The 13,020-nt window shown below is 53.5% G+C and overlaps 1 protein-coding gene across 6 annotated transcripts in view; it reads right to left on the reverse strand.

The window, feature by feature from the left end:
* LONRF3 (LON peptidase N-terminal domain and ring finger 3) overlaps positions 1–12,761 on the reverse strand; it is a 36,622-nt gene extending 23,861 nt beyond the window's left edge. For 3 of the 6 annotated variants that reach the window (XM_031445521.2, XM_031445520.2, XM_031445519.2), the window contains exons 1-3: positions 11,815–12,761; positions 8,996–9,114; positions 5,721–5,843 (exon numbers count right to left, since the gene is read on the reverse strand). In XM_031445521.2, the coding sequence (XP_031301381.1) occupies positions 5,721–5,843; positions 8,996–9,114; positions 11,815–12,613 (1,041 nt within the window). In that variant the 5' untranslated portion in view covers positions 12,614–12,761. Of the gene's footprint in view, positions 1–1,777; positions 1,934–5,720; positions 5,844–8,995; positions 9,115–11,814 lie in introns of all 6 variants that reach the window. The other 3 variants (XM_064482812.1, XM_064482811.1, XM_031445522.2) reach the window with 2 other exon arrangements.
* Positions 12,762–13,020: the final 259 nt, after the last annotated feature.

Raw genomic sequence — 13,020 nt, forward strand, 5'->3', positions numbered from 1 at the left:
AGGACCAGGACAAGGACAGAAAGGCGTGTCAGGGAGAGAGTCCTGGGGCCGTGGTGAAGGAAAGAATGGAAGTGTAGCCCCAGTTGAGGGAAACCACCTGAGGGAAACCAAGGCATGCAGTGCAGCGAGCGGAGATCCTGCCACTCAATACTCCTCTCGCCCTCATTGCCATCGTGGGCCACCCGCAAGCCCCACACTCAGCTCCAAAAGAACTTTCAGGAAGGCTCTGGCACAGGTGTGTTCACAGGCCTGAGTTCCCTCACGCTGCAGAGCTGTATGTTACACTGGTCAAATGAACTAGGGCTAAATTTGTCCTTTTACTAGATTTTGGGTGAAAAGTTTGAAAAAGAGACATGATCATTTGGCAAAACCATCAATAATGTCTCTAGCCTTTTAAAGAATTTTGCCTGCGAGAAGGATCTAGAAAATAGCACTAGAAACGAATCCGATGACAAGGTGTTTATGCAGATGTACCTGGAGAACGCTCTCTACTCTACACCCTTAGCACATGGGGTCAAAATGCACATGCTGTTTTCACCCCTCCAACTCCACCCCCTACAAAAATTGGTAGGTAGATGAAAAGCAAGGAGCATACAGTTGGGAGAAAACAATGAAGTGAGGAGAAAAAGGATGCGGGTTTTCTAAGTCTCTGACCTGCATCCTCAACTTTCCATGAGCCCCCGGCCCTGTCTACACAGAGTACACTGCTTTGCAAGGCAAAATTCGGGTGGAGACCCACCCCCTGTTCCCCAGCTGGCTCACACTGGAAAGCCAGGAGTGCTATTTTTCTTCACTTCATATTGAGCTGCAATTAGAAGTCACCCCAGACCCTTCAGTTCAGTGTCAGTGTTCTCAGTTCTGTAATAATGATCTCAAACAAGTCCTGAACTGCACAAGGGCTATTTTGATTCTAGGAGATACTTTAAGTTCTGCCCCCACCCCCTTTTTTGAGTCAAGCACACCTGCATTTTATTCATTCTCTAGAACAGGGAAAGAAGCCAGAGAAATGTAAGGTTTCCACTGTTGCAGAATCCAGGAAGCCACAGAGACCCCAGGGCTGACATACAGGGGAAGAACACAGGGCACAGGTGGAGGGGAGGCAGATGCTCCGATGTGCCGAGATCTTCAGAGCTCAATTCTGTTCTCACTTCTGGGCTTCTGAGCCCCAGCTTCTACCCACCCACCCTCTGCTGGGAAAGCCAGGACCTGGAACCCATCATTCTCAAAGACACAAATACCTGTCTTCCTCCTAGGAACGTAATACTTCCTGAGTGGCTTCCCTCTTCCCGGCTGCAGGTATGTATCGGAAGCCTACCTCTGTGTAAGACTCGGAGCAGGAATACAAAATTACCTCCACTTGGGGGTCACACGGAGTTGCCTTTGCCCAAGGAACTCAAAGCTTGAACAAACAAAAAAGCAGGAAAGGAGGGGCTGTCAGGCCCTCTTCCCAGGCTCCGCCCCTGAACTGATAAAGCCACCCCGATTGAATGGCTCCAGGGAAGTGGGCCAGTTCCTTTCCGGTTCTGTCAAGTATCTCTCTCAGCTGAATGTGACCAAGAACTGAAAACTGAAGGTAGTAAATCACAAACCCTGGGACCCTGCCTGAAATCCAGTTTTATCTTCAAGAAATAACTTTCTAGCAAAGAACACAGCCATTAGTGACTCCATTTCTTCTTTCTCAGGAACCGAAGTAGAAGACGTACGGCTCACTCCCCACGTTTGCCCACAAAACAGCCAAACGAAGCCTCACAAGCGAGCTGGGTGAGTGGAGTTTTACCTGTGACAAGTTCGGTAGATTATGGCGGATGCCTTCAGTAGCCATTGACTCTACGTGTTCCTTTAATCTAGGGTGAGGTGCCAACAGCTTCAGGATATCAGGAGAATGTTCCTGAGAATCCCCCGGGACTGATGGTGAAAAGAAACTAAGGAGAAGCTGTGACATAAAACAGAAGACTTCACTACTTAAGTTTCTACAGGTGCTCAGGTGAGGTGGGGGATGAAGGGGTGAGGGGCACAGCTAGCAGGGCCGGACCCCAAGGAGGAAGCCTCGGACCAGAGACCTTGACACACCGGGCATCGGAATCACCTGGAGACCTTATGAAAACTCCAGGTTCCAGTTCCCCCGCCTGGCTCCCCCAAGGTCTGAAATGTGGCCCTGCAGTCTGCATTTTGAAAAGGCACCACAGATGCCTCTGTCACCCTAGCCAGCTTTAAAAAACCACCACTCCGGGGCTACCCTTCCATAGAAATATCTGCAGTGGGATTTCAAAACCTATCCAGGAGGAAAGAGGCAGAGAGGTGAAGGCAGGAGAGACACATCCGCCGGGGACCTGAGTCCTGTCCGTAACACCCCTGTGGGTGGAAGTCTACAAACGTCCTCTGGGTTCCTTGCTACTTCTTTCCTCCGCCTGCCCATTTTGCACCCTCTTCCCTCGAACATCATCCCTGGATCTTGAATCGCATCAGCAGTGAAGTGTTAGGAAAAGCAGAACTCAACCTTCTTCCCTCTTCCCCCAGCCTCTCCTCCCCCTTTCTGGCCTTCACTTTCCAGAGACTCTCAGGTAACTTCCAGTACTGGGGACAGGCAGGTTTCAGTCTCTGGCTGCTTTCCTTTGCCACTGGATAAGCTGGGGGCCGTGGGATAGGGCAGGTAGGAGACCCAGAAGGGACTGGGAGTCAAAGACGTGTGGCCCCATGAAGGCTACACCATCAGCCACCCACATCCTTGCTTCAGTCCCCCCCCTCAAGAGAGCGCCAGTTATCAATATACATATGCATATATTGTATGTAACATGTAACACAGAAAGGCACTTGCTTCTGAAACATATTCACATGTTTACTGCTGAGACCCACTAAAGGGCGCTTCACCCCTGCTCTGGGCAATAAGAGTTTTAGTTGCTCAGGAGAATCTGACCAAAGCTCTGACCAAACTCTGGTTTGACTTGTTCCCCTGCTGGCCCCCAGCAGTTCCTTCATGATGTACCTTCCGAGGCCAGCACTTTCCATGCAGCCAAATCCTGCTCATCCTTCAAAACCTAGCTCCAGCGCTGCCTTCCCCTGCTACCCCAGCCTCCCTGATCTCCCCGTCCTTCCGTGTTCTCTACTGCACTGTAATGCAAAGCCTGACACTACACAGTCTATTGCTAGCCTCAGATTGTGTCGCAGATGTAAGTCTTTCTCTCTGACCAGATGGTCTGCTTCTGGAGGGCACAGGACAGATGTCCAATAAAGACTCATCACACTGGATGGAATTGAATTAAGACACTATCCATCCCAGGGCCCAAAGTCCTCAGACAGATGTCTATGTTTCCTTCCAGCCCTAAGTGAGGTGGGGAGGTACTCCCAGTGCCCAGGGCCATAAATGCCCGCTTTCAGAGGCCCCTCCTCACAGGAGCCAAAGCTGACACTCAGAAGCCCTCCTGCGTGGCCCACCAGGACCAACCTACTCTGAAGCGGTCTTCCTGGAATTCTCCCAAAAAGAGCAGAGGTGGCCACACAGCATCCCAAGGTACACAGTTAAAAGGGCAGAGAGTGGTGGGAGGGATAGAGAGGGAAACTCGAAGGAACCAAAGCAGAAATGACAGCCGCACTGAGCTGCTTCCTTTACTACTGAAGACTTCATTTGAGGCCTTCTCAGTGGCTTTAGAAAACAAAAGTTGAGGGTCAACTATCAGCGAGAATGATCATTCCATGTTTATGAAAGTCAATTCCACTTCAACGTCACCCTTAGCATGGCCCAAATGGGTCAAGAAGGCAAAAAAGAATCTGAGATAAAAACAAATGCTTTTAGTGAAATCTTGGCCTGTGAGTGGCTAAGGCAGCTAATTAATGCCAAGTGAACTTGGACCATCTCTGTCATATCTGTAGCCCTGGAACTGGAAGAATCCAGTAATAAGCACAGCGGAGGGTCCACAGTGTGCTTAAGTAACTGCCATGCCCCCGCCACGCTCAGTGGAAACTGGTTTCTAAATTCTCGCCCTAGCTTCAGAACTCCGGAACACTCGTCACAGGCAAATGCTGGCTTGGTCTATCGGGTATTTATATCACATTATGTAACAAATGCAAGATTGTAAGGTCCTTGAGGACTGAGACTTATGCCTCTCTGGGTCTCCAGAGCTTAGCACAATGCTTTTGCCCCATCCCCTTAAGGCAGCTGTGGAAATGACACTAGCTGGTCTATACAAGCAGGCCGGAAAGAGGGGCCGACCCACTGTCCCCAAAAGTCAAGGTTCTTCTAACTGCCTTTGTCCATCCATCTCTGATCTGGATGACCCCAGTGTTACCATCCCCCCAGCCCCAGCAGTGAGTGCTGAGACTCCTGGCACGGCATCCTGGGAGAGTAGGATGGTGTGGCAGCCAACAAGGCAGACTCTGGAGATAGGTGGAGTCAGGTCTGATCGCTCTTCCACCTATCACTAGCTGTGCGACCCCAGGAAAATCACCCAGCCTTGGCTTTCTCATCTGTCTCATCTGTGACATGGAGATAAATCTTAGTACCTACCCTCCTAGGGATGTTGTGGGGGTTAAATTATATCTTCCCTATAAAGTCCATAGCACAGTGCCTGCTGCATGAGAAATGCCTGATAAATGTTACCTGCCATTATTGTTGTTGTTGTTGTTGTTGTTGTTGTTGTTGTTATTATTATTCACACTATGGACTGCAGTTAAGATCTGGGAAAGAGTCCACAGCTTGGAGCAGTTCTCTGCCACCAGTGCTCCTAACTAGGCTAAAACGACTTCCTGGAAAAGAAACCTTCTGTGAGAGGCAGAACCTCCAGAGCTCGGCCTCCCCTAGTTCATTCATTTTGCTAAAGATGCCTTTCTGGAGCCTTCATAAACCAGTCCTGTCTCTTGCTTCCTTTCTTTATCCAATGCTCTGCCAAACCACACTGGGACAGAGGTACTCGGGGTGCAGTGGTGGGATGAGGGCGGGGCACAGGGAGAGCAGAGGCCACTGCTGACTGTCAGCATGCAGCTTCCAGGCCAAGCAGCCAGACAGCATGAGAGCACATTGCAGAACAGGCAGCAGCACGGCCCACGAAATGAGGGTGCCCGAGCCCGAGCCCTCACTAATGCTCTCAGTATTTCATGCAGTTTTTAAAAATAACAACCACATTCTCCCGGGACTCAAGAGTTGGAGTGACGGTTTGGGTTATATCATAGCGGTCCCTGACTTACATTGTGAGACAGTGGACGTGCCTTGCTTCTAGCAAAAGAGCTGAAGGTTGGAGTTCTGCATATGGCAGGGCAGATGGGTACCAACATCCTTTCTGAGGAGCCGGCTGCCCTTTGTGGCTGCTGAAGTTGTGACTTAGCCAAAGAAGAGTTCTACAACTGTAGGCAGCCTCACAACCTGGACCTCTTGACAACAGCCAGAATCTCCTCGGGAGCCTCCATCCCCATGTTAACTTATTTGGTTTTATTTTGGTTTGTTTGTTTTCTCAGTGACAACCCAGACCCTGAGTCGAAAAAGCAAAAACATTCCTCACAGGCTGCTATGAAAATGCAGGAACTGCTTAATCCGATTGTACCCACCAAAAGGATGGTGCTTCTGGGCCATCAACTGGTACTTGCATTCTCACTCCTGTCCCGTCAACCCAGGGCGCCACCCACTCAGGACCCCAAAGGCCAGGGAGGACAGTTTCCTCCCTCCCCACCCTGGAGAAGACAGAGAGGTGGGAGCTCATAGGGCAGCTGGACCTGACGTCATCTCAACTCACCCTTTGGGATTCAGACCTTGCTCTTTTGTTCTTTCCATCGAGGGACACACAATAGAGAAACTCCCTTAGTGCTTCCTCCACCTTGCCCAGGGTGGCTAAGGCTTGGGCTTTTCTGAAGTGTGCCTGGAAGAAAACATAAGCGTTCAGCCCCGCTCTTCTCGGCCTCTTGACACTGCTGTTATTCATAACACCAGCTGAATGCTTCGTGGGCGTTCACTGTCTTGTGAAGGGGTTTAAAAGGACTATCTTAGGTACAGCCATATTGTATAGGCAACTGTTCTGAAGCCCATGTTAAAGAAGATAAAACTGAAAGCCAGAGAAGTGACTTGCCCAAAGTAACCCAGCTGGTAAATTGTGGAATCAGGGTTTGAGCCTGGGACTGGCTGATACCAAAGCCCAAATTCTCAACCACTGTGCCATGCTACCTCCCCTCACCCCCTGCCCCACTGCTGTAACTGGGTGGAACACCAAAAGCCATAAGAACCCCCACATGAGCACATGCTAACCAGCTTCCAGGACCTGCCCAACTGTGCCTTCCTGTTAACTAGTCTGTCAAGCGGAGACCTGGTCCATGTTACTGGCTGAGTGACTGCCCACACTCACCGCCCGTTTGTCAGCAGAGGCCCAAGTGAGCCAAGGCACATGACCTCTCCTAGACCTCAAAGGTAGCTGGTGGCAAAGCTGGAACTAGAACTGTGCCCATCCCTGCAAAGCAGATCGCCCTTCGGGGGCTAACCAGGGGCTGCACAAATGCTTTGGTTCCTGTGGGCTCAGCTTATTCTGCTCCCTCACCATACCTTGAGAAAGTATAAATAAGTTTTAGGGCTCCTCAGGGTCCAGGCCCAACTGCCCTGGGAGAGAAACTCTACCGGGTAGCAGAGAAGCATCCTGGGGAAGAGGGAGAAAGAAGAAAACATGTGGGAACACGGCTGTCCTCTCTTTGTGCTTTGGGACAAGTGGTCTTGGCAGCATGTCTTGGAGGCTGTCTCCCCATTCCCTTGCCTCCATGGCTGACCCTGTATCTAACTTAGTGAAGGAAATGATCCAGGTTGCGGCTGCTGGGCACTCTATGCTGGGCCTCCCCTTCCAACATGCCTCTACAGGCCCCAGGCTCGGGCCTGCCTACAGGGCCCAGCTGGGATCTGCCTTCTTGAGCAGTGGCCCCTGCTCCCAACCTCTTGGGGGCCTCTCCCTGAGCCCCCCACCCTCCTTCTGGAACCGGATGCTGATGGCTTGTTGCCCTTTCCAAGCAGTGCTTGCCAAGGGCCCTCTCGAGAAAGGCTTGCGTGACATTTCAGGGCATTTCAGGCTAGAGAGGACAAGTGCTGGGAGACTGGAGAGGCGTTTGGGATCTGACCAGTCATACCAAGTAGGAACCCATATACTCTACCTGCTCAGGGCAGCCAGCTCACCCCACTGAGCGCTGTACTGCTTGCAGGAGATTTTGAGAACCACTGAGCCCTGGCTGAGGGGCTGAAACACAGCTACACGAGGTGAACTCCTCCCATAGGGGCATTTCACGTAGTGAAATGGTGAGAAATATGCAAATCAGGGTGTGAGGCAGCTTTGAGTCAGAAGCATCAGTTCTAGTCTCCTCTCACCCCGCAAGTCAGGAGAGTTGTCTCCTCACTGCCTCTCTGCTCACCCCAGCACTTTGGGGAAATGAAATTCCTGTTTAATACCTCCATCAAGTCTTCCTTCATTGGGGAAATCACTTTTCCCATTTCATCCAAAGGGTCCACTGCTTAATTAGGCCCATTTCCCACTGCACCATCGAGGCCCTCACCCTTAGGCCCTAAGTTTATGGTGGGAGCAGAAAGTGTTGCAAGAGAAGTCCTCTTACCCCCAGGCAGCTCCCTGGCCTGCACTGCTTACAAGGCCTGAAATGCTCCCACTGAAGCTCCTTTGGGTTAAGACATTGGTGAGTTTTAATAAACTGTAAATGTGTTCCTTGGGAAAGAGAATATACTAATTCATCATCACTCATGAAAACCCCCTCAAGAAAGAACATAAAGGATCCATTCTGACATGAATGGCCCAGTATGCAGAGCCACAGTGTTTTATCTGAAGTTCCCAGATCCCCCAAAAGGCTGATAATCCAATATTTTCAGAAGCTTGACATCAAAAGTCTTAGATGGCAAAACCTGACCTAAAATGATGTGTGTTACAGTCTTTATCCACTTGGTGTGCATTTGCATGTAATATGCTGCAGAAATATTAGTGTGTTCGACTATGGGACACTGTCCAGAGCTAATACATGGTCTTTGTGACACTGGAAACATTCCAGATTCTGAACATATCTGGCCCCATGGAATTCAGATAAGGAAGGGATCATGGACCTGGACTTGGATGAATTGGGTTTCAGAGGACAGCATCCTGGGGCTGCGCAGAAAAAGCACTACATGGAGACCCAGTGTTGTAGTGACAGAATGGCCTCTTGGTCATACTCACTTGTACCCTTCACTGCATCCCTGTAAGGCCATCAGGGCAGAAAGCAAGATCTTCGTTTTGCAAACAAGGACACCTGGGGTTCAGAGAGTGAAGCGACTTCCCCATGGTCACTTAGCTTGCAAGTAGTAGAGCCCAGGCTCAGATCTAATCTTCTAAACAAAATATTGACATGTGGCCTGACAGAGATGCAGAAAGTTACACTTTGCATACTGGCATCCGAGAGATGCTTGACCTGTCTTCCTCCCCACCCCTCCATGTGACTCACATGTTTAGGGAAACTGGCAGTCTGACTGACTACATTAACAACTTGAGATGGCAGAACCAGCCAGCAATACTTCTCTCACCCTCCTCTTCCCACTGTCTCAGGAGAACAATGATGATGCTGAGAGCAAACACATGTAATGCTATGTGCCGAGCATTGTTCTAAGTATCTACATGCATTAGCTCATGGAATCCTCACAACAAACCCTGTTAAGTAGGTGCTTTGAATACCCTCATTTTATTGATGAGGAATTTGCCCAAGGCCACACAGCTAGTGAAAGTAGCAGAGCTGGGACATGAATATACTCAGGCAGCTGGGCTCCCTAGTCCATGTTCTGGAGAGTCGCAAAGCCCAGGCTGCTCTGCAGGTCATCACTTAAAGATCAGATTGGGGAAGAATCCAGCTCTCTTGCAGACCCCTGGGTTACCCTTTGTCAAGGGAGCCTCAGCTCCATTGCAGAGCCTTCCTCCTCTTTGTGAGCTCTAGTGCCCCTACCCCCACAGGGAGGCAGCCCTTCCGGTCTCAGTACCATTCCTTCCCATCCTTCCCATCCCACACTCACCTTAAACCCCATGGGGCGGAGCTTACATGCTATTTCTGCATCATGCAGTGCATCCTCATGAGACTCCAAGGTGAAATAAATTTGAGACCGGTTGCTGTAAAGCAAGTGGTCATTTGGAGCTGCCAAAATGAGAAAAAACAACCTCATTAATGGCTCCCAGCACAAACACATGCTAAGTCCTATACGAGGATGGCTCTTGAGCAAAATGGCAACTTAACTAGGACTCTTCTACTAGGGATCCAAAGGGGTAAGCTCAATCTCCAGCCCTAATGTTGCCTTGCCTACCACACCCCCAGCCACTCTGGGTCTGAGCTTCCCCAGCTGTAAAGAAGTCATTTTTGCCCTTCTCACAAGCAGTTCCTTAGAGGGCTTGTGGTGTCAGCGGTGCATTAGCAACTCTGACATAGAGCAAACTCTGGCACCCTGCTTCATAGACATGGCTAGCAACTGGCAGCCTGGCTTCTGAGTGAGGTATCACCCACAAGGAAACAGCCCAGGGAGGAGGGAGAAGGGAGTAGCCAGATGTGACCCCCATCCTGGCCACCAGGAAGATAAGTCCAAGTTAGTCTTCCAGTGACATTAGCAAAATCTCTGTCTACAAAACCCAGAACATATGAAGTTTCTCTGAAGAAAATGGAAAATACATTTGCAAGTCTCCATTCTCTCAAGAGAGATAGCCAAATGTGAATGAACCGGGACAAGGCTTCTGGGACTAAAGGGAGGTTGGCTCTCACCAACACTGAATCACTAGATGCCATGGCTGGACAGGTCTTAAGAAATCATGTGGCTCAATCAACCCATTCTTCACATGAGGAAAATCAAGGCCAGAGAGGGGAAGGCATCTGCTCAAAGTCTAGCTAGCTGGTCAGATTTGTTGCTAACTGGCCAGACTGAATCTGGGGTGGGAGCCAGGTTCCTTTATTTCCAAAGGGGAGTATAGTACTTAGATTAATAAGGAAGAGAGACTGGCCATCTTCCAGCTTTTGGTTGGGGAGGCCTCCCCTCTTAGAAGGGTGAAGTGGTCTTGACATTTTCACCCTGACTTCTCTGGCAGTGCAAGGAAGAACCCCCAGGGGAAAGTGGCAGCAGCAACAAAGAGGGAGGAGGAGGAAGGAAGGAAGGGGCTTTCCTGGCCCTCAGGGGATGGCTGAAGGGAATGGGACCTCCCTTGGACACCTGGGCTTAAGCCTCTGCTTGTCTCCTTTGAAGTGCCCTGATCTTCCCAGGGACTGAGCTCCAGCTTCTGCGAAGGAACAGGCTTTGTTGGTTTTTTCCCCCAGGACTGTGCAGAGGGTTCGCTTGGGTGCCCATAACTTGCCCTTAAGACATCAGTCAAGAGCTTACAGTCTCCTCTGTGTCTTTTCTGTAGCACACGCCCGCCTGGTGGCAGCTCACAGAATGCTTTGCTTGGACACAGGGGGTGAAGGGTGGAGGAGTCCCCCTCTCCCTTAGCTGCCAGTCTTCCCCAGTCAGCCCTCGTCCCATCCCACCCCCATTACCTGTTGCAAGCTCGGGTGGAGATTCAATATGTAGAGATTCCAGCCCACCCCCTCCTCCACCCATCGTAGTCAGGCTCAGGACACCCTCGGATCCCAGAGCCCTGTCTGCCCAGCCCCGTCACCTCCTCCCCGGCACGCTTCGCCAGACACTGCGCCCGCCGCCGAGCTCCTGGCAGCCGGCCCGAGCTGGGCAATTCCATAGGCTCGGCGGCCACTTCCTGGGTCCGAACGTGGGGGGTCGGGGGGAGGGAGTCGGTCGCTGAGGGAACTCAGGCTCCCTAGTGCGGCCAGAGGCCTGGGGCTACCCACATTGCCCTTGAAGCCGCAAAGCCCACCATTTCTCCCCAGGAGGCCAGGAAAGCGGGACAGAGGCGGGTCCCCTTCGCAGCCAGCCTACGGTTCCCGGGGATCCCTGAGCCTTCGCTCGGCCGGTCGCCCTCTGGGCTGGCGAGCTGGGGTTCGAGGCGAGGGCGCAGGCTGCGGGCCGGAGGAGGGCCATCTATTTCAGCCGAGGATCGTGTGATAGGAAGCAGTGACAATGAGTCACAGGGCAGCGGGGCGCGAGCGCTCCCCCCACCCCGCCCGCACACGCTCGCGGGATGGTTTCCGAGGCGAGCGTGGCCCACTTCGGTTACCTCAGCCGTTACACAATCCCGCCCGCCCGCGCGGAGGAGGGGCCGCCCGGCCCGGGCCGCTCGCGGCCCTTATGCAACCAGTGCTCTCCTGACCTAATTCCACGCCGGACCCACCCCACCGGGAGCCGTGGCCCCGGAAGGGACAACTCCTGGCCGCCCCGGCAACCCCGGGCCGGGTGGGAGCGGCAGACGCAGGCGCCGACCGAACATCCCTGGCTGGCGGGAGCCCAGCGGCCCCGGCGCGAAAGCGGGAAGGGTGCGAAGTTCCCCTTCTGGCCCGCAAGGTGCGAGCAGGTTGTAAGAGGGGCCCAGGCGTGCAGAGGCAGAAGGAGAAGGCGAGCCCGAGAAGCAGAGATGGTGACACCGAGCAAGAGACAGTGACAAAGATGCGGGGGGCGAGAAAAAGAGAAACAGTGACACAAACAGAAACAGGGACTGAGAAACGCAGAAACACACAAGGTAACAGGAGACAGAAAGACAAAGAGCAGGGAGATAGACAGATCCAGAGAAAGGGCGGTGAATTGGTAGAGACAGAAAAAGTCGGAGACGGAACTCCAGAACCCCCCTCCCCAACTCCGGTCGCGGTCCATCCCCCGGTCCGCGCGCCCTCCTCCGCCCGGGTCCACCCCCCAGCTCCCCGCGGGGCTCGTCCCCCGTCCCAGCCCTGGCGGCACGGTGGGCTCACCCAGCCTAACTGCCTCGTTGTACTTGAGCAGCGCCGCCTCCACCTGGCGCTCGCGGTACAGCCGGTTGCCCTCGTGCCGGAGTTGCGACGCCCGTGCGGGGCCCGGGAACAACTTGCCGAGGAGGCCGCTGAGCACCACGTTGACCCGTAGCGGCGGCGGCGCCTGCTGCCCAGCCCGCCGGGCCCCGCGCGCCCGTCCGGTGGCCACCATCAACGCGGAAAGCTTGACCCCGCACAGCGCACAGCGCCGGTCGGCTGCCCGTCCGCGTTCCAGGCACAGTTTACAAAAGGTGTGGCCGCAGGACAAGGACACGGGGTCTGAGAGAAATCCATGGCACTTCCGGCACTTGAAGCCGTCCCACACCTCGGTGGTCTCGGCGGCCGTCGCCGCCCCTGCCTCTTCCGCCGCAACCGCGCGGCTCCCGTCCGTGGGCGCCGGCGCCTCCCCTTGCGGGACGTTCTCGGCCAGGCAGCGCACCAGCTGCTCCAGCTGCTCGGCCACCAGCTGCTGCCGCTCCGAGAGCTGTCGGTACACCTCGAGGGCTTCCCGGAGGCGCCCCCCAGACGCCAGGGCGTCGGCCTGCGTGAGCAGGACTTTGCACTCCGGCGTCGAAGCCCTTGGAGGCTGCTCTTGCTCCGGCGGCCGCGTCAGTAGAGGTGCGGGGCCTTCTGTAGCCGCCTCCGGGTGGGGACCCTTGTTTCCGCGGGCCGCTGATGCATCCGGCTCTGCCAGATCTAAGTTATTGCTGCCGAGCTCAGCCGGCAAGCTCAGCATCTGTCCAGTCTGAAAGGAATCCATAGGGAGAGGGACACGCGCGAGGAAGAGGCGTCTAGGGTCCGGGAACGTGGAGCAGGGAACAGCGGCTGGAGGGAATCAGGGCTGTCACGGCCGCCGCTATGCCGTGCGCCGGTCCCAGTCGCGCCTCCGCGAGCTCCATGCCGGCCGCCCCGCGCCGCCTAATAACTGTCTTGTCTCAGCAAAGTGTTATATAAAACGGCACCACGTGACGCGCCGCCACGCCGCTCATTGGCCAGCGGCGGGGCGATTGTTACAAAACCAGACAGTTTTGTAACAGTGTTGCGCTTGCTTCTTTTGGCTTCGCTTTTCTTGGCTTCTTTTTGAGGTTGTTTGTGTTTACACTCTGCCTTATTTGCCCCTCGCAATGTGGTTCCTTTTTGGAAGAGGGGGAGAGAAAAAAAAAAAAA

This window comes from Camelus dromedarius, chromosome X (genome assembly GCF_036321535.1).
Source record: "Camelus dromedarius isolate mCamDro1 chromosome X, mCamDro1.pat, whole genome shotgun sequence".
Lineage (NCBI taxonomy): Eukaryota > Metazoa > Chordata > Mammalia > Artiodactyla > Camelidae > Camelus > Camelus dromedarius.